The sequence below is a fragment of the Typopeltis vanoorti genome, chromosome 12, assembly GCF_054136105.1.
Source record: "Typopeltis vanoorti isolate ZY-2024b chromosome 12, IOZ_Tvanoo_1.0, whole genome shotgun sequence".
NCBI lineage: Eukaryota > Metazoa > Arthropoda > Arachnida > Uropygi > Thelyphonidae > Typopeltis > Typopeltis vanoorti.
In genome coordinates this window covers 38556130-38574907 of record NC_143560.1, presented here as the reverse complement: position 1 = coordinate 38574907, position 18778 = coordinate 38556130, and the positions used below count along the sequence as shown (strand labels likewise).

General features: G+C 33.3%; 1 protein-coding gene across 1 annotated transcript in view; it reads right to left on the bottom strand.

The window, feature by feature from the left end:
* Positions 1-10347: 10347 nt before the first annotated feature.
* The window catches only part of LOC150100712 (uncharacterized), a 169485-nt gene continuing 161054 nt past the window's right edge, over positions 10348-18778 (bottom strand). Inside the window, exons 8-9 of the mRNA XM_090401824.1 lie at positions 11784-11973; positions 10348-11666 (exon numbers count right to left, since the gene is read on the bottom strand). Of these exons, the coding sequence (XP_090257950.1) occupies positions 10828-11666; positions 11784-11973 (1029 nt within the window). The 3' untranslated portion in view covers positions 10348-10827. The remainder of the gene's footprint in view (positions 11667-11783; positions 11974-18778) is intronic.

The window sequence follows — 18778 nt, the reverse complement described above, 5'->3', positions numbered from 1 at the left end:
ATTGTGAAAATATTACTTTTGACGACATCAAGGATACAGTTATAAGGCATCTTAACAAACTCAAAGAGCGGTGTTCTCTGATTACTTTCCAGATCTTGATTCACATACTGTCAGTTGGGTTGTAGATCCCTTTAAATGTGAAATTGCTGATTTACCAAAAGAGCAAGGGTTGGCAGAGACACTTCTTGAACTTTGATCCAATAGTGAAGCATGTATTGAATTTGAAAACAAAGCAGAATCTGTCATATTTTTGGATGTCAATAGCTGCAAAGGCTTTCAAAATTGCACATGAGGAGGTAGTCAAAAAGTTGCTGCCTTTTGCAACAATCTACTTTGCGAACAAGGATTTTCCACTCTAATGAACATGAAAACAAAGCAGAGAAATTAATTGGACCCCAGAGATAGTATCCAAATTGCTCTGACATCAAAATGCCCCAATTTTGATGTTATTGTATCAAAAATGAAACATCATTTCTCCAAAACCTCAAGTGAAAAGGTTTTCAAAGAAATCCTTTTGTTTCATAATGAGGATATTAATTTATTTTATCGCATTTATTTTAAACTTTTTATATTTATAATTGTATTCTCCATATAAATAGATTCAATAAACCTTTTGAATTTAAATAATCTATGATTTTCTCCCTTTCAAATCAAGGGAGTAACATCGGCGTAATGGGGTAATAGGTAAAAAAGTTCCCCGACCCCTGGCTTATACATATTACTTTTGGAAGAGGGAGAGATTGTCTCTCTAATCTAGCCACTGTCATACCAGGAATGCTGACTGTGAACTGAGGATAATCTGCAAGATCAGCAGTAAAAAAACAGTGAAGTTACAGAATTATGAATCAATGTGGGAAACGTGAGTTAGCAGATCACGTGTTCCTTAAGTATCAGCATGAAATAAAATAAAATAAAATGCTGATTCAAAAGCGAAATCTTTTGGGAATCAGTATATGATTTATATATTTACAAATTAATGCATTGTGACTGCTCACCTTGAGAACCCTCAGTAACAGCAACAAAATATCGGTTAAGAAATGTTTACTTCTTTGCCTAATGTGTTGCAAAAATCCATTAAGCCATCACAGAAAATGTACTTCACAGTAGATCAGCAATACTGCATTCAGAAATACTATATCCAATAGCATGCTACTGAATACAATGCCCATTGTTTTTTAATATTTCAAAGGTTAGTGTAGGTCTCCCATGATGAGCTTTCTGACTCCATGGAGATATCCATATGATAATAATGACTTAGTTAATCATGTGAAGAAGCATGGGAGAAGATATAAGAAGCACAAATAGCCCTGATTCCATAGTTAATATACTGAATGGAAATACATTGTTTAAACAGAGACACTTATCAATATAATGATGAATTTCTGAATGAAATACAAAGGTTGTCAGTCTACAACCCACAAAAGGTTGTAGACTTATAGTACATTACAACGGTGGATGAGCTAAAGATTTTTTTTCTTCTTTTTTTTTTTAAATAATTTTTATTTTAATTTTTTACACAGTCGAGAAATCTTGTTCTACAAAACAAAGCTGAAACTTTTTCAAGCTTTCAGCTCTCCAGTATGGGGCAATGAAATTCATATCTCACTAAAAGATAACAACAAAAATCCATGCCAGTGGCAGGATTTGAACCTGCAGCTTGTTGGTTGGAAAGCAGATACACTTATCACTCGGCCAACCAGGCCGGAATATATAAATGTTATGGTATATCTAATAATGGTTACATAAAAGCTTATTGAATGTCAAACCTAAATGGTGACATTATTCATAGTTATTAACTTCTGAGTCTTCATTTTATCAATAATGGAAAGGAGAATATAAAATATGTGATGTCAGCAAGCCGTTATATTACAAAGCATGTAATAATGTACATATGTCCCAGACATATTCAATTTAACATCCTTGGATATTGTATTCATTTCCAAATCCTGTCATTCTGGTAGTACACTTTACTATGGAGAAAATCTCTATTAAAACAAAAGGCATTTTAATGATAATCAGAGGTGGCTTTACACCTATGGAAAAAAAAAGACATACTGCAAAAGAATGCAGGTATAGACTTGACCAATGGAATTTTCATTAGAATAAAAAAAAAAAAATAATAATAAATTTTTTAAAAAAAGGAAAACAGTGCACACCACAACATAAAATTTTATCTCCAACATGGGAAATATTTTGATAGCATTTAATTGCTCATAAAAGGCTATTTTTACTAAGACCAACATCAGAGCAGAAAATGTTAATTTGCATATCTGGATTAATCATAAAAAAAGCCATAGAATTCTCGATAATAAGTTTAAATGAGTAACATATAGCTGGATCGCTTTAAGTAATGACTAAAAAATCCTTTTAGTTCTTTTACACTGCAATGAAATTTTTTTTCCAATACATTACACATTTTCTATAATAAAATGTTAATTTCAGAACAGTGCAGAACAGGGATCAGCAATCATTTTTTAATGCATGTACAAACAAGATTTACCCAGCTTCAAAAAGGACCAAAAAAGAAGCATACAAAAAAAAAAGGGGGGGGGGAGAGCATTTTTTTAATTATTATTTTATCTCTGATCTACACACGAGAGGAGAAAACTTATAACATATCAGTGCCGTGTGTGTGTGGGCAAGAGGAATAGAAGAGAGGAGGAGTCTGTTCACATTTTGCTTAAACAGATGAGGGTTGTAATCTTTGGAAGGCAGAGTGTGGGAGACTGTTCCAAAGGACAGAAGTAGATGGAATGAAAGAGGAGGCAGTGAAGTTGGTTCGGTGAGTTCCAAGATGGACTGCAAAAGGATGTTGGTCAGCAATGGCTGTTGTTTTAATGATTTTGCAGGAGAATAGAAGAATAATAGTTGCCAATCCAGCAGAGCACTATCTATGAAATTATCTGTAGAAGAAAGGCAGAAACGTATGTGAGAGATGGATTGAAGTGGGTTTGGTTTGTGAGGGAGGGATCATTAATTAACCAGACTGCCTTCTTCTGAATAGAATCAAGCAATCTTAGAGAGGATTTTGGTGCACCAACCCAAATATGAGAGCAATATTCTATGGCTGGGTGGATTTGGGCTTTGTATAGAGTTAGCAGAAGTGAACATGTGAAGTAGTGTTTTGTGCAAAAAAGTACACTAAGTTTTTTGGCGGCTGAGAAGCTATAGTTGAAATATGGTTGTGCCAGGACAGATAAGAGGTGCAGGTCAGTCCAAGAAGAGAAATCTGATCATGTTTGGATATTTCAGTATCACTGAAGGTAAGGGAGAGGGATGTGAGCTCTTTGTTAGGTCTCAGAGCTCTCAGGATAGGTGTTAGTTCTGGGGCACAGTTTTTTTTAGCACAGTAGGTGGGATAATATCAGGATCAGGACCAGATGCTTTGTTTGTATTCAGGTTATTAAGGATTCTTTGGATTTCTTTTTGTCGGAAGACTATGGAAGACATGAAGAAAGCCGTTCTTTGTGGAGTGGAGGGAACTTTTTCCAAGTCATCAAATGCAGGGATTGGAAGAGAAGAGTGATGCCAGTAAATTTGCCTTGTCTTTTGGTGAGGTGACTACAGCACCATTGGGATGTGAGAGGTGGAAATCTGGGTGGGCAGAAGTTGTGCCCAATGGCCTTGAAAGGGACCAGAAGGAGCGACTGCCATTTCAGCAAGAGGCAAGTTTGCAGCATTTGGCCCTCTCAAAGTCTGACTTGGACTTGGTGATGACTCTTTTGCAGCCTTTGCGAGCTGCAAATATAGGCAGAGAGGGTAGCTGGAGTTTTGGTCTTGAGCCAATTGTGGTAAGCAGAGGTTTCTGCTTTTACAGCATTGGCACACTTTTTTGAGAACCAAGGCTTGGATGGTGGCTGAGAATTTGAAGTGGAATAAGGAATGAAAGCCTTCATTCCTGTGAGGATAATTTCTGTTATTTTGCTTGAGCAGGTGTTTGGATCAGAAGAACTGAAGCAGTTGTGACCATGGGAAGGAGAAATAGAAGTCACAGAGGTCCTCCCAGATGGCACCCTTGTGTTCCTTTGGTTGTTCTGTAGCAAAAGAGATGTATGAGGTTGTAGTCCAAGTTTCCAAGAGGAGAACCAACTACCACAGTATACCAGGAAGGAGAGCTTGTTAGGAAGAGGTCAAGTGTGTTGGCAAATTGGAGGGGGTTGTCTGTATTGTACAAATGTACAATAAGCACACTGGTAAGTTTAAGTTTATTAAATACAAATATTCATTAGGTTCATTGTTATTTATTATTGAATAATATTTCTTACATCTTAAAAATTGCATTGGCTATAAAAAGAGTAATTCTTACTCTTTTACACTTTTGTAATTTTAATACTAATATATTGTAAAAATTTTTCAAGACAAACTAAAAAAAGAATGATACTGGACTTCAAAATATTAAAGAAACCTAACTTGGGATTTCTGATGAACCTGGCTAACTGGCAGAAATACACAACAACACAGCACTATGCAAATGCTCACTTGTAAGCCAGAAACAATGTTTATTTTTCAAAAGTCCATCACTGACAATACATGCTATCAGATTTCAATGCTGCTAAATGCTGATATCATTTTCATGATAGTTTAGAGTGCAATATTACCCAATTTTGATACAAATAAGTTTCTAATCTATTCAGTTAAAAATACATATATTAAAATACCTTTAAAATAACCCAAATTTTAAAAGCAAATTTCACTGTTTATCAAAGATATGTGAGGAATCACATTTCAGCATGTTCCAAAATTTGTAAGCTATAGCATCAGCCAACTTACCACTGCCAAAGTATAATTAACTCAGGTATTCAATTTCTTTCATGTGCAATTATACAAATTATAAAATGTATTGTAAATATAAATTTATATTTTAATTGAAAATTTAAAAATAACTAATCAAAAGAACTTCACATGATTTACATTCATTTGTTTCCTCATGCACTGTGAAATTAGCGATATTACACTATATTAACCCAAATCCTTATACTCATCAAGGGAGGCCCTAAACATCATGTCAAGAACTATTGAGCATTTTCATAGTATATATATCATACTTGAACTCATTCACAGTCGTGGCACCCACAGCTGACTCTGGCAACCTATTCCACTCATTCACCGCTCTCCAAGCAAAAAATCTAGTTCTAACACTCTTGCCAACTACACTCTTACTCAGGTTCCATGGATGACCACTAGTTCTCCCACCACCACACCTGTTTTGAAAAATTTCCTCTGAATTAATCTTGTAAAAACTCTTCAAAATATAGTATAACAAAGGTTCAAACTTCCATAATACTAAATCTGTAAAAGAAAGACCATTATAGGTTTGATTCTTGCCACTGAAGAGAAAAATTTTCTTAGGCCTTTTTCAGCCTTCCCAAGTTAGTCTATGTTTGGTGCAAGTAAGCAAGTTTTATTCCCTCCCAGTAACTCAGTTTTAATTAAATTCTGCAATTCACAAAAATGGCACACAGTAATATCAATTAGTAATAACAATTAGGAATGTGATGGCAGCAGTTTGCTATACTCTCATCACCTGTAAGTCTAAAATCAAAAGCAGAGACAAATTCAACTACTGTAATGAATGAGTCGAGACTTACTGTCTGCTAGTTAAGAAGAAACAGAGTAATCAAAAGCCCTATGGGATTACTTACCTCAGTTATTTTAAACATGGTTAAAAATCTTTAAATGTTTAATCAGTTGGGTTTTAAAGCATTCATGATGGGGGGGGGAGAATTGCTTGCACAATATCAAACAATGTGAAGTTAAGAAAAGTTTATATTGTTTCATTTTTTATAGATTTGAGATTATAATCTATTTTTCAGTTAGAGAGCTACAATTATATATACTTTTAGACCAGGTGAGAAGGTGTAATTAGTGAGACTTAATGTATTGAAATATATTTAAAAAGACTACTAACAATTACAGTAATACCAGAAAATATGGCAAGAAAGGTCATTGTTAAGGTATCATGTTTAATTAGAAGTTTTTATCCTTAGAGGATTAAATGAATTTTCAAATACAAGATGAAATTTTTAAAAAAAAAATCAATTTGCATATGAGAATAATACCTTATATCAGAATGTGCTTGAGGTCACAACTTATTACATAATTTAAACAAGTCCAAATGTGTTTACTGAGTTGTTGGTGACATTATGTCTCAAGGATAAAACAAGTCACTTCCAGTTTGCAACAACACTATTAGCAAACAATGTTCTTTCATAAGAAAGGCTTCAAAATTACATAAACACAATGGCATAGTATGGCAAAAAGCACATAAGAAATTATGTATTAATGGGTTGAAACTGTCAAAGCACATCGGGTTGATAAAAGAAAAATATAGATGTATCAAAATTTCAACAGCAAACAGTGTCAATCATTAATGAACTAATGATTATATCAGCTCTGGATCTATTATTCAATCATATGTAAAGGCCTGAAAAATTACAAAGGTTGTACTAGGGGGATTTCTCAGATAGTTCAGATGAACAAAGGATTAGTGTGAAAAGGCATATTTGTTTTGGGTAAAGACAAGCTTGATCTAAAATTCAATTAATGCAACCAACAAAACAATTCAAGAACTTAAACTGATATGCTTTTTCAACAGATATGTGAAAATTGATTTTTGCATGATAAAGTGAAAAAACTGGTACATATCAGGATGGAAGTATAACAACAATCAAAATGTTATTTTTTATGAGACATTAAGATCGTAGTTCTGATTTAACAAGTATTTGGAAAAGCAAGGGAACAAATGTTGATAGATAATGCTAAGTTTATTATACACTTATCTTTCTAAATTTGATTTAAAAAAAATGACTTTATTTTATTCCTCACATCTCTGACACACAAATTAATTAACTTAAGTCAGTAATGATACTCCAATTTGGCTAGGAAGACCCTGGGTTTGAATTCCACTCAGGAAGCAACTAACGTAATAATAATATAGCAAATAAATTTATAAGGACATTTCAAATGAAGATGAATTAAATCTCATACGTTTTTTTTTTTTTTTTTTTTTTTTTTTTTTTTTTTTTTTTTGAAACTTGGATTTTTCATCTCATACAAACTTGCCATGAAATGCAAGTTTTAATAGATAAAGCAGACTGTAAATAAAATTCATATCCCTATACCAGTAACCATGTTTAGTTTATATGAAATCAGGTTACTGGCCATAATAGCCTTAACATGTTATTGAGAGGGGGGGAGTATTGAAAATGGTGCAATTTCTTAAGTTATGGCCTAAAATATCCTAAACTATAACTGACCATAAATTCATATCTTACATGGTAATTATTAAAGTGAAAATGTCAATCAAAACTGAAATGTTGATGAATTTAAAATTCGAAACTGAAATAATTAAAAACAAGAAATGAATATAAGTAAATTGATACAGATGCTATAATGAAAAGTATAGTATTTAACTAAATCTGAATATTTGCAAGTGCTGTTATAAATTGAATCCTATCCAACATATTTTGCATACAGAGTTTGATTCAAGCAAAATATAATTATAAATCCCTTAAAAATTAGATAATTTTTTCCCCCTACTTACTCTTTTCTTACAAAACTTGCTTAACACTTCAGCTAATTTCACACTGATTAGCAAAGGTAAAAAGAAATAAGCAAAATCTCCATACATGCGAATCTTTAATTCTGCTCTCATCTCAGTCTCTGTTCGAAGAGCATGGAATTTGATTGCTATGCCATTCCTTACAATATCCTTGAGACAGCAAAACTTGGAACAGAAGATATGAAAATGAAAATGAAAAAAAAAAAAAGTATTTAAGAATTATCAGTTTCTTGCTAAACTTTTCTTAAACTTTTCTCTCATTTTATCTGGAACAGAAAGAATTTTCTAGACCTTTTCAAGCAAGACATCATTTACCTGGTCTCAGCCTGAAATAACAGGGCTATTTGTTACCTCAATTTTTTTCACAAAACAGGCGGCATGTGAACTTCTTTGTGAACACAGTAATTTGCAAGCATAAGATAAGTAAAACATTAAGAATAACTGGCCAATATACACAGTTTTGTTTTTATGATTACAGAAAGAAAGAAATTAGTTTCCTCTTATATACAATATCCATAAATAAAACTAATTAATAGAGAAGATTTCATCCTAAATAAATAAAAGCAATCAATAACAACTGCAAACAGTTTTATCACGATTGTACAATATGCAAATATTTTATGTCTAATACCAAGTTCATCCAACTCTCACCACAAAAACATAGCAAGCTCACTCACTATAACAAACCACTGAAAAGTCCTTGTCACAGCTCAATAGCAATGAGACTATTTAAAAGAAATTTACAACAGCAAACTTTCCATATAACAAACTATTCCTTTGGTCCCCTACAAGTTTGCATGTTTGAAGCCTGGGATACTATATAAAATGAAATTCTGTCAGGTACACTAAAAATCCTTACAAAGCCAGTAAGCAACAAAATAAAAGGAAGTGGCAAATGTAACTTTAAACGGTCCACTGAACTGTGCCTTGTAAAGATTTAGTTTTTACTTACTGAAAAATCAGAATGAGAAAAAAGCTCAGCCATGTCCAGTTAAGCATGATTTCTTGTCTGCATTATATGAGATAATAAATAGAAATTTTATTTTTAATAATTTTGGAAATAACTCATAACAGAACTGTAATTAAACAGAATATAAACAGAACTGAGATTTCACTTCTGTTAGAAGTCAAATCTCAATTTCAGCTTAAAAGTTCAGCCACATCTAGATCATTATTCATATAAATGATATGTAACATATGTTTATAATAAAATTATAGATCATTTTCTGATGCAACAAAAATGAAAATCAAGCTTTACTAATAATTTATATTTACATAATGGGCACTTAAAATTTATAAATATGTATATAACAAAAATCAAAACATTATTCTGCTTTAGTTTTTATTTATTATTTTTTAATGCATTTAACAGAACTTGTCACTTGTATCTGAAGCACTGTGCAGTAAAATAAACATCAATTCAAATCTAAGTTACATGCAATCAGGTTGGTGGTCCACTATATAATGAATTCATTCACTGCAGCTGCTGAACCATGTTTCAAAGTTTGTGAACACCGGTTTTTTGCTGACCTTCAATATCAGAAAACATTTCTTTTCAAGAATGGACATATCTTAATTTTGTTAATTACGAAGCACCTTACAAGATATTGCCTTCACCAATGTTTTAAACATATTAATTTTTCAAGTCACAGAACTTCTGTTAACTGATTCTACTTGAAATTGAGCACTGCCACTAAAACTTATGGCTTCAGAAAACATTCTCACAAAAGAGATTCCAATGTCCACCAATTTTCTCTTTCTTTCCTTTCTCTCTCATACACACACACACTACACACACAAGTTCTACAATATCAACATTTCATCAAGTAGAAATGTAAAGGTTACTAACAGCAGACTTTTAACTTTCTAATAAACTTAATTACAGGCACTGCATTGATCAAGAAGTTTCCGGTATCAGTCGCTACCTGCACAAATAATTTATACTGCTTTCCCCCCTTTCCAGTACCAAATATAAACCAATAAATATAACCAACATAGTTACTACTAACTACATACTAACCAATGTTTTTAATAACAATCTTCTAAAAGTTAAAAATTTAATAGCATGACACTTATGAAACTGCATTTAACATTGAAATTTTTTTAACAATATTAAAAAAAAAAAAAAAGTTTGAACTGTAATGTCACATTAATGAGAATATTTCACGATCATTTCCTATTAAGCAATTAAGTACCGCTTAAAGTAAACCCGAGCCAGCGGGATATATGTATATAAAAAGGTACTCAATGTTTTTTAATTTTTTTTTTAATTGCAAATGTATACAAACAGAGCTGAAGTAAGATGCGGAATTAAATAAATAATGATGTGTTAAGTAATAAATAAATGTTTGTACATAAATGCAAATGATTAAATATCCATTATTTTGTTCTCATTTTATCTTACTATTGCCACTTTTTTTTTTCCCCTATTCCAAGTATTACTTTGCACAAATCACATCTGCTCAAAATACTTTAAGATGATGATAACTGTATATTACAGCTAAGTACAACAAAGCCAACATGTGTAACCAATACATGTTGCATTTGCAAAAAATACTAATCATATGTTGCTCAAGATGAAAGACAGAAGAGAATGGAAGAATGGCAATATTAAGTCTACAATGATTATAATAATAATAATAATAAAAACATTATATAACTTACATAAAAAAACAGCAAACAAAATTCTGCTATCCACAAAACCAAGCATTAAAAAAACTGGTCCAGGATGATAACAAAATACTGCATTAATAAATAGAAACAGTCCTCATTTTACACTGGTTCCACATAAAAAAAATCTTTTTCATATTGACTACTTGTCTGTAAAACATTTATATATTTAAGACATCACAACTAACACTAAAAATGACCAAAAATAAACTTGCAAGGATGCTAAAATCCTTTGCAAAGTTGTTTTTCCTTCAGACATGTATAAACACACACACATACCGGTACGTACAATATTAAATACAGAGAATTACGACACGTGTAGCAAACAATACTTTTCACTAGCACACTGTATTCTAAGGATTTTTGACAACTACATACTAACTAAAAATTTGAGACATGGGTTCCTAATATTTCACTAACACTATGGCACTATCTTTATCACAAACTATACCCTGTTCATTCTGTGCTGCCCTGGTTGACTTTATCTACAGAATTTATCTCAGGCCTATAATCCCATACTGCAAGAATGACTACACTGGTGAAGAGGGTATAGTGTCCAACAATGAGCTACCCACATGTTAAAAATCATCCAGTAGTTATTCTGTTACAGAAACATGAGTTACACTGGCCAACTGCTGGAGTTCCTTCACTTTACACCCCTCAGGAGTCAGACATGTGGCAGCAACTACTTGAAGTGCTTGATTATTATACTGTCTAGAAAGCCTTCCTGCCAGGGATATTTCCCTCATCATACCACCAAGACGAAGCTCAGGTAGGGGCTGTGGTAGGTACCAGGACATGTCACTAGAATTGTGGCGTGGGACTTGGAAAAAGGCATCAGTCTGATAAGACAATCGAGATAAATAAAGCTCTAAAGCATCCACTGGGCACAAGAGTGAAAGACTTTGGAAAACACAAATCTGTAGCTTGGGAATGTCAGGCGGGATGCTATCAACAGTTATCTGAACATATTTTCTTTTGTTTTCATCAAATCTAATACAAAAATGGTTTTTTTTCAAAAGGTGAAGTACTTCCCGGCTACGCCGTCCAAGTATAAGTGTGAGAACAAACCATACCTTACGTTGTAGGCTAACAGGATTGTCATGTGAAAGTACTGTAGATGATAAAATTTTTTGGAAGTCCTCAGGCAAAATGGATGATCGACCACTAGAATTCTGAAGATTTCTAATACGCCTAAAAAATACTTCATTGGCTCTTCTAAATTCTTTGCTACGTATGATGCTATATGGTTTGTTTTGTGGGGGAAGTGACAAGAAACGGCTAATGCTAGCCCGGATGGTATGCATAGTACTGGCACTATAATCATCTCCATCTGGCTTCACGAGGTGTTCATAAAAGCATTCAAGCAACACTGCCAAACAAGGAGCCTCCATGACTTCAAAATCGGGAGTACTACCATTGGATTGCAACCAGTCTGAAACAAAGTGCATAAAGTTGTTTAGAAAACATTTGAAAGTAATTAAATAAATAATTTTCATATATCTTATTAAAGATTAATTTATAAATCTAGCTCACACAAACAGAAACAAACCTCTAAACACTTTGACTCCCCATAAAGTCTGAAGCCTACTCCGCTGTGCTATTTCTTCCCAAGTGGTACATTTCATTGGCCTACATCTCTTAGGTACCGTCGATTCAGCTGCATCTGGTGTACTCATAAGTTCTGAAGATTCAACAATAGGCTGATCTTCAGGGCTGATATCATCATCTTCCACACACATCTGAAAAGCAAACAGGTAATTTAAGTTATCCAATGTTCACAAAAATATTCAGAGGTGAAAGATCTGATTTCCAGGGTATTTAATAGTATTTTGTTAGCAAATTCATTTTCCATAATAAAACTAGATAAGCATGTATAACAATGGAAATCTCATCTGAAATTTCGATTACAGAGCATGTTAAGAAATCTTTCCATGCAAAATTTTAGCTGCCACCACTAGATGTACATGCATGTAAGGAGAAGGGAGGAGAGGGGGAGAAATTCTGTAGTATATGTTCCAAAATAAAACACAAAGATTTATTTCTTGTTAAGTACTTAAGATTTGCCTGACATACTGTTTTATGATGTTGATACTTCAAGTTAAAAAAAAAGAAAAGGAAAATATATGTAGCATTTTCTTAACTTGTTACCTCATAAGACAAAACTAAGTGCAGATTCGCTTGTGTGGAGTCTTTGAAGCATGCTACCAGCAGATCATAATTTTAGCATTTTTTTTGTACACCAGCACATGACATTAACAGCTAAAGCTGAACATAGTGGCATCTATAAATGGGCAAAGTAGGTGATGAAGTTTCCACATGACAACATTAAAGATTCCCTTACAAGAGCTAATGACTTACTGGGTCTATGGTAATGACAGATTTGACCTTTTCTTGTGATGAAGCACTGTAGTACCACTACTTCAGTCTGAAATGACAATGTCCTTTATGTGGGAAGAACTGGGATCATATCCCATCTAGAAAGTGAAAAACCTTTAGACTGGATCTAAAAGCAAGTCTCACAAGAGTTTCCCCCTTGATTTTTCATCTGCATGAAGGGAATCACATAAAATGTGATATTATATTCTTCCACTGTTTTATGCAAATCTCACACATAAAAGGCTGTGAGTCTATAATAAGTATATTAGAATTAGTATCATGGACAGGTAAAAATTAGATAATCTTTAGACACCAAACATGGAACTTCAAGCCACTTTTGATTTCCAATAAGCATGCTGGTGGTCTCGCACACAGACAATAAAATTCACATATCACCTAAAGACATTCACAAAACATTCATGCCAACAGTGGGATTCAAACCTACTACTGGTATCTGGAGAGTAGATATGCTAATCATTCAGCCAACCAGGCTGGCTAAACCTCTTTAAATTCATACATGCACACACACGATGCCTGTGTGCTATACATTCTGCAGCCACACGTGTGATTAACATAACCAGGCAAGAAAACTCCATATTGTATAAGAAATGAACACTTACTTCTGCTTCAATGTCTAATCTTCCATCTTCTTCCTAAGATGCACAAGTATCTTAGCTTTTACATATCCCATTCGATACTTAATGAGCGAGCATAGGCTAGTAATTTCACTAAGATATATGACATAATCAAAAATCGTGACATGTGAAATGATGTAATTAAAAATCATGTCATAGTTTTAATATCAATAAGTGCAAGGTGTTGCATTTTGGAGTGCAGAAATATAAGGCTGTGTATTACATCGATTGTGCCATACTGCTGGAAGTGGATGAGATTAGAGATTTGGGAGTGATAGTTGACAGTAGACTGAAGTTTACAGGGAATATTGCTAGTGCTGCAAAGGCTGCACATCATAGCGCTGCTATGATAAGAAGTACTCTAACATGTAGAGATAAGGAGGTGACTGTGCCACTGTATAAGGCACTAGTCAGATCACACATGGACTATTGTGCTCAAATCTGGTCACCTGGTTTTCAATGTGATGTGGAGATATTGGAGAGGATCCAGACACAAGTGATTAAGACAATATGAGGACTTTGGAATGCTGGGTATAGAGAGAGGTTGAAGAAATGTAGATTACAGAGTTTGGTGGATAGGAGGAAAAGAGGTGATATGATAGAGACATTTAAGTTAGCGAGAGGATTTTATCAGATTAATCCAGGGGGGATTATAAAAAGAGTAGAAGGTGAGAGGGGAAGAACCAGGGATCATCCCTGGAAGTTATGTAAAAGTGTGGTGAAGAGGGGTTGATTTTTTACATGGAGAATTGTCAGTGAATGGAATGCATTACTGGAATGTGTTGTTAATGCAAGGAGCATTAAGAATTTTAAGATTCTATATGATAAATATGTTGTCCATTGAATGAACCTCCCATGATGAGTCTGCTGACACCATGGAGGGTGTAATAATAATGATAATAATGTCGTAGGCTTGTTCAAGCTAGCTGAGATGCCCTGGATAAACAAAGTGCATGATGTTTAATCCAAGGCAAACACTGAATCATTAGCTATTCATCAAACACAAATATAGCTAAATGTGTTCCAACACTAATTTAAAGAATATCAATAAAAAGAAATGGAGCTCATAGAATTATAGAAATACAGTAAGCCCCTGCCCTACTATGCTTTGCTTTATAAATCCATTCATGCGATGATTTTCAATTATGATCAGTGTCCATTTATACAATGAACACATATACTCATCTAACAATTTTAGCAATATTACACTGCTATGAATAAACTGATGAATGACTTTTGTGGACTCAGTTTCTTTATGACATTGCTGTTCACTGCATTTCTCTGTGTTCCAGTGTTTTGCTGTGAGAAACTCAAAGGGAATTGTCACTTCTAGTGAAAAGAAAGGCGATTCATAAACATATTGCATTAAATATTAAGATGATTAAATTTAGTGATGAGGCATATTTCAGGCTAATATAAGATATGTAATATAAGAAAAGATGATCTATTATTCATCATTCTAACTTTTTTGGATGCATAAATAACATAATTAAATGCTTAATTTATTACTCCACAAGTGGAAAAAAAAAAGAATGATTTGCTTTACAATGAAATTCATTACTACTACATGGTGGCAGTGTGGAATCCAACATGTCATATGATCAGGGTATGTCTGTACTATGTTGATGCAGCCAATATAATAGTTCAGTATTGGTGTTACTGAAAAATTAAACTTGCTTTACTCTTCTGTGTTAACACACAGAAGAGTAAAGCAAGTGAAACTGTACTACTATAATTTATTTATACAAACTGCTGAGAGGAGAAAATTAGAATTTGCACACAAAAGAAAAATTCTAGACTGGATGTAAAAATATGAATTAAATGATGGTGACCTCACCCTTTAGTGGACTCAAGAAGTTACTCAATAAAGGAAAAAGAAAATATTATTATTATGTGACACCTCCAGGGAGTCCAAAGACTCATCGAGGGAGAGTGTGCCAACAGCATCAAACTATTGTACCCCTTCCAACTACTAACCGTGCTCAAACTTGCTTAACTTTTTTGTGAGCCATTAGCAGCAGAGGTTCTACCAATCGACCAACCTTTGCTTAAATACTACATAAAAAGTTCCTGACAAAAAAAAAAAAAAAAAAAAAACAACAGCAGAGTGCAGACCATAGGACTGCACTCTGCAGCAGTAGAATCAGATGGATGGGACAGTTGTTGAACACAAAATCCAGTTATACATAAAATTGCAAACTTCTTTTCTTTAATTTTTCATGTGATATGGAAGAGTCAAAGGGATTTAAAACTCTGGGACAAAATTTTCCCCAAAACTTTTCCATAGCATTTGTCCAAATATAGGCAACCTCATCATGAAGATCACTATTGTTCAACAGTGGCAGTTTATTACACTTTCATTAAAGAGAACTTGTGGGGATTGCAGAAATGGTTTCATTTGAAAATCAAGACATAAGCAGAAGAATTCATAATAAAATATTAATACCAGAAACACTTGCATTTAATATTTTTATTGTAAAATTTTTGGCTACGTTTCATAACCAATGTCAATACAGTTATAGGAAAACTCAAAAAAGAACAGTTTAATTGAAAGCACATGATATTATGTGTGATAACAGCTACAGAAAAATAGCTCTATCTGCATTAATAAATATTCAAAATAAATAAATTGATTTAGTTAATTATTTTTACATTATAAACAAAATTTAATTACGGAACACATGAATGGTAAGTATTGGTTAACATAACTTGCCAAAATTGAGAAAGTGTTAGGCAATCATTTTTATTCAGATTCGGGTTGTGAATGTGTGCTTCACAGCTTTCTTTGTCGAGCTTTTCTAAAAGAACACTTTAGTTTTGTTTCACTGAATTCTGTGTTTTGTAGATAATGTGTGGTTTGCTAAACAAGATTTGTTGGGTTCGTTAAGAGAAATGTATTCCTGATGTTTTTCCAGACGAATTTATGGTTTGGAATTAAGCCACAAGAGCAGGGGATTCTATAAACTCCAGGATAAGAAAGAGGATATTTGTCTTTTGGTGAGATAAAGATATACATTCAGTTTAATTTTAATCAATTTAGGTGAAAAAACATTTCACCTAAACTGATATTGCACATAATATCACGTACTTTCAATTAAATTGTTCTTTTTAGAGTTTTCCTATAACTGTATTGAAAATGGCTATGAAACTTAGCCAAAAATTTTACAATAAACATTTGGTGTTCTTATAATGCAAAGACAACTGAGAATGATATCTCTCTCTCTATGTGTGTGTGTGTGTGTGTGTGTGTGTTGCTCTATGGGAGAAGAAATCAAAACCAGATTGTGATCTGAATTGTCCAGAAGACAAACAATGTTAATAGCAGGGGTGAATATTCAAGGGTGTGCTAGGTGTGTGTTGCTCATCCATGAAATGCAATATCACCGATATTATATTTTTGCATTTATTCTTGTTAAAGACTCCCCTAATTTTTTTCAGCCTTTACTGAAAACAATTAGGAGAGTTGCATGATTTCTAAAAGTAAACACAATATACTAATGCGTCATGAAGAGCACACTTTTCAACATACAAACATTGCATTACATTTCCATTAATAGCCCAAGTGTGCAGTCACAAATACATAGACCTTTGAGCCCTTTGAAAAGATGTACAGATGGCATAGCAGATCAAATTCTTAGCATTCCAGTGGTTTTAATCTGGTCATAAAGCAAGGCAGGGTGAGCGCTGAGACAATAGCACCTGTTGGCTGTGATTTGTTATTGTGTCAACCACTCCAACTGAACGTTGTCATTTGTCATGAGTTGCTGTTTTTGTTTTCTGAGTTTCATCTGTTTTGCATGCTAGTGAAAGGTGAACTGACGTGGTAGGCAAGTTTTTATATATAATATAGACAAGTTTTAATATATAATTTTCGATAAATTTATAACTTTTTTTTTGCCCATATTTACAATGGGAAACAGCATTAACAATCTAATGAAGGTTCTGTTTTCTGCCAGAACTTTTGCAGATTGTATGACTGTAGTCGAAGGAAATAAGCCTTGTCCTCCTCTTCCAAGTTTACTAAGCAAGCAGACATATGCAAAAACTGAGTAAGTGAGACACTTCTATTTCATAATACAATACAGTAGAATGGTTAACTGGGTGTGAAGTGCAATCAAGACTTTTTTTTGTTGGCCTTGTTTATTATTCTCCAGAGAGAAAGGTGATTGGAATAAGCATGGATATTCCACTCTTAATCATTTAACAGCAGCAGTGTAAAAAAACATGAGTGCTCCCAATCACATGTTCAGTCATTTTTAAATCTCAAGATGTTTGGAGAAAAAAGAATTGATCACTTGCACTGACAAACAAAGAAAAATTGAAGTTACCCATCATAATGAACATGTAAAGAAAAATAAGAGACATTTTAAAAAGATTAATTTATGCTGTATACTATTTGGCTAAGCAAGAGTTTCCTTTGAGAGGTCATGATGGTATGAAGATTCAACTAATCGAGAAAATTATGTAGAATTTTTAAATGTGCTCTGTGAGTATGATCCTCTTTTAGACAGATTTAAAGGATTTGATTGCATTTCAAGCAAGTTCTTCCACAGTACAAAATGATATCATTAGCACTATATCTGATGTAGTTTATAAAAAAAAAAAAAAAAAAAAAAAAAAAAAAAAAAAATGCTCCTGCTACATTTATGGTCATTATTCGGGAGGTGATAGCTCTGTGATTCAAAATCACAGAGCTATCACCTGTTTTCTGTTTTGTCTGTAATGGGCAAATACACGAAAGGTTCATTGGATTTACATATGTGTGATGATAGGATGTTTAGGGTCTTTTTAAACATGTTGTAAACAAAGTTGAGGAATTTAATAAGGACAAGTTAGTCAGCCACACTTATTCTTTAGCAATATTTAGGCATTGCTATGCCCATGTTTTGAATTTAGTTCTGAAGCAAAACCTCTCGAACATCAAGGAATGTAGATTGTATTTCCAAACTATCAGTGCATTGACAGCATATTTTGTTAAATCATTGAAAAGAATAAATGCTTTTGCAAGATTTTGTTACTAAAAAATTACCCTCAGTTTCACCAACTAGACAGAATTTTAGTTCCTGTTTAACAAGCACAGTAAAATGTCACAGAAGTCAACTCACTGAATTTTTTGTGGTGAATTCTGGGGAATGGGACATGGATGTTGTCATCAAAGCTTGTGGTTTTTTGGCTTTTCTTGTAAGATTTTCAAACAATTTTGTTGCTAGAAATTTTTTCTGTTCTATTTGACTATACTGATATCTTGAATAATATACTGCAAACTTCATCCTATGATATATTGTACTGCTGTAAAAAATGCATGACACTATGAAGCAGCTTAGGAATGGTGGGGAATATGGATTTGATGATATCTGGGTTTCTGCATCAAAGAAGAAGCATACAGTTGATGAGTCGAGACCTAAGAGATGGAGAAGAGAGTGTGTGTGCCTTCGATTATACCAGGGAATAGTCGATTGCATGTGCCTGGAGATGGAAGAAAGATACTCTTCACTTTTGGAACTTGAATGTTTTTCAAATCCTTTGTAGTGTG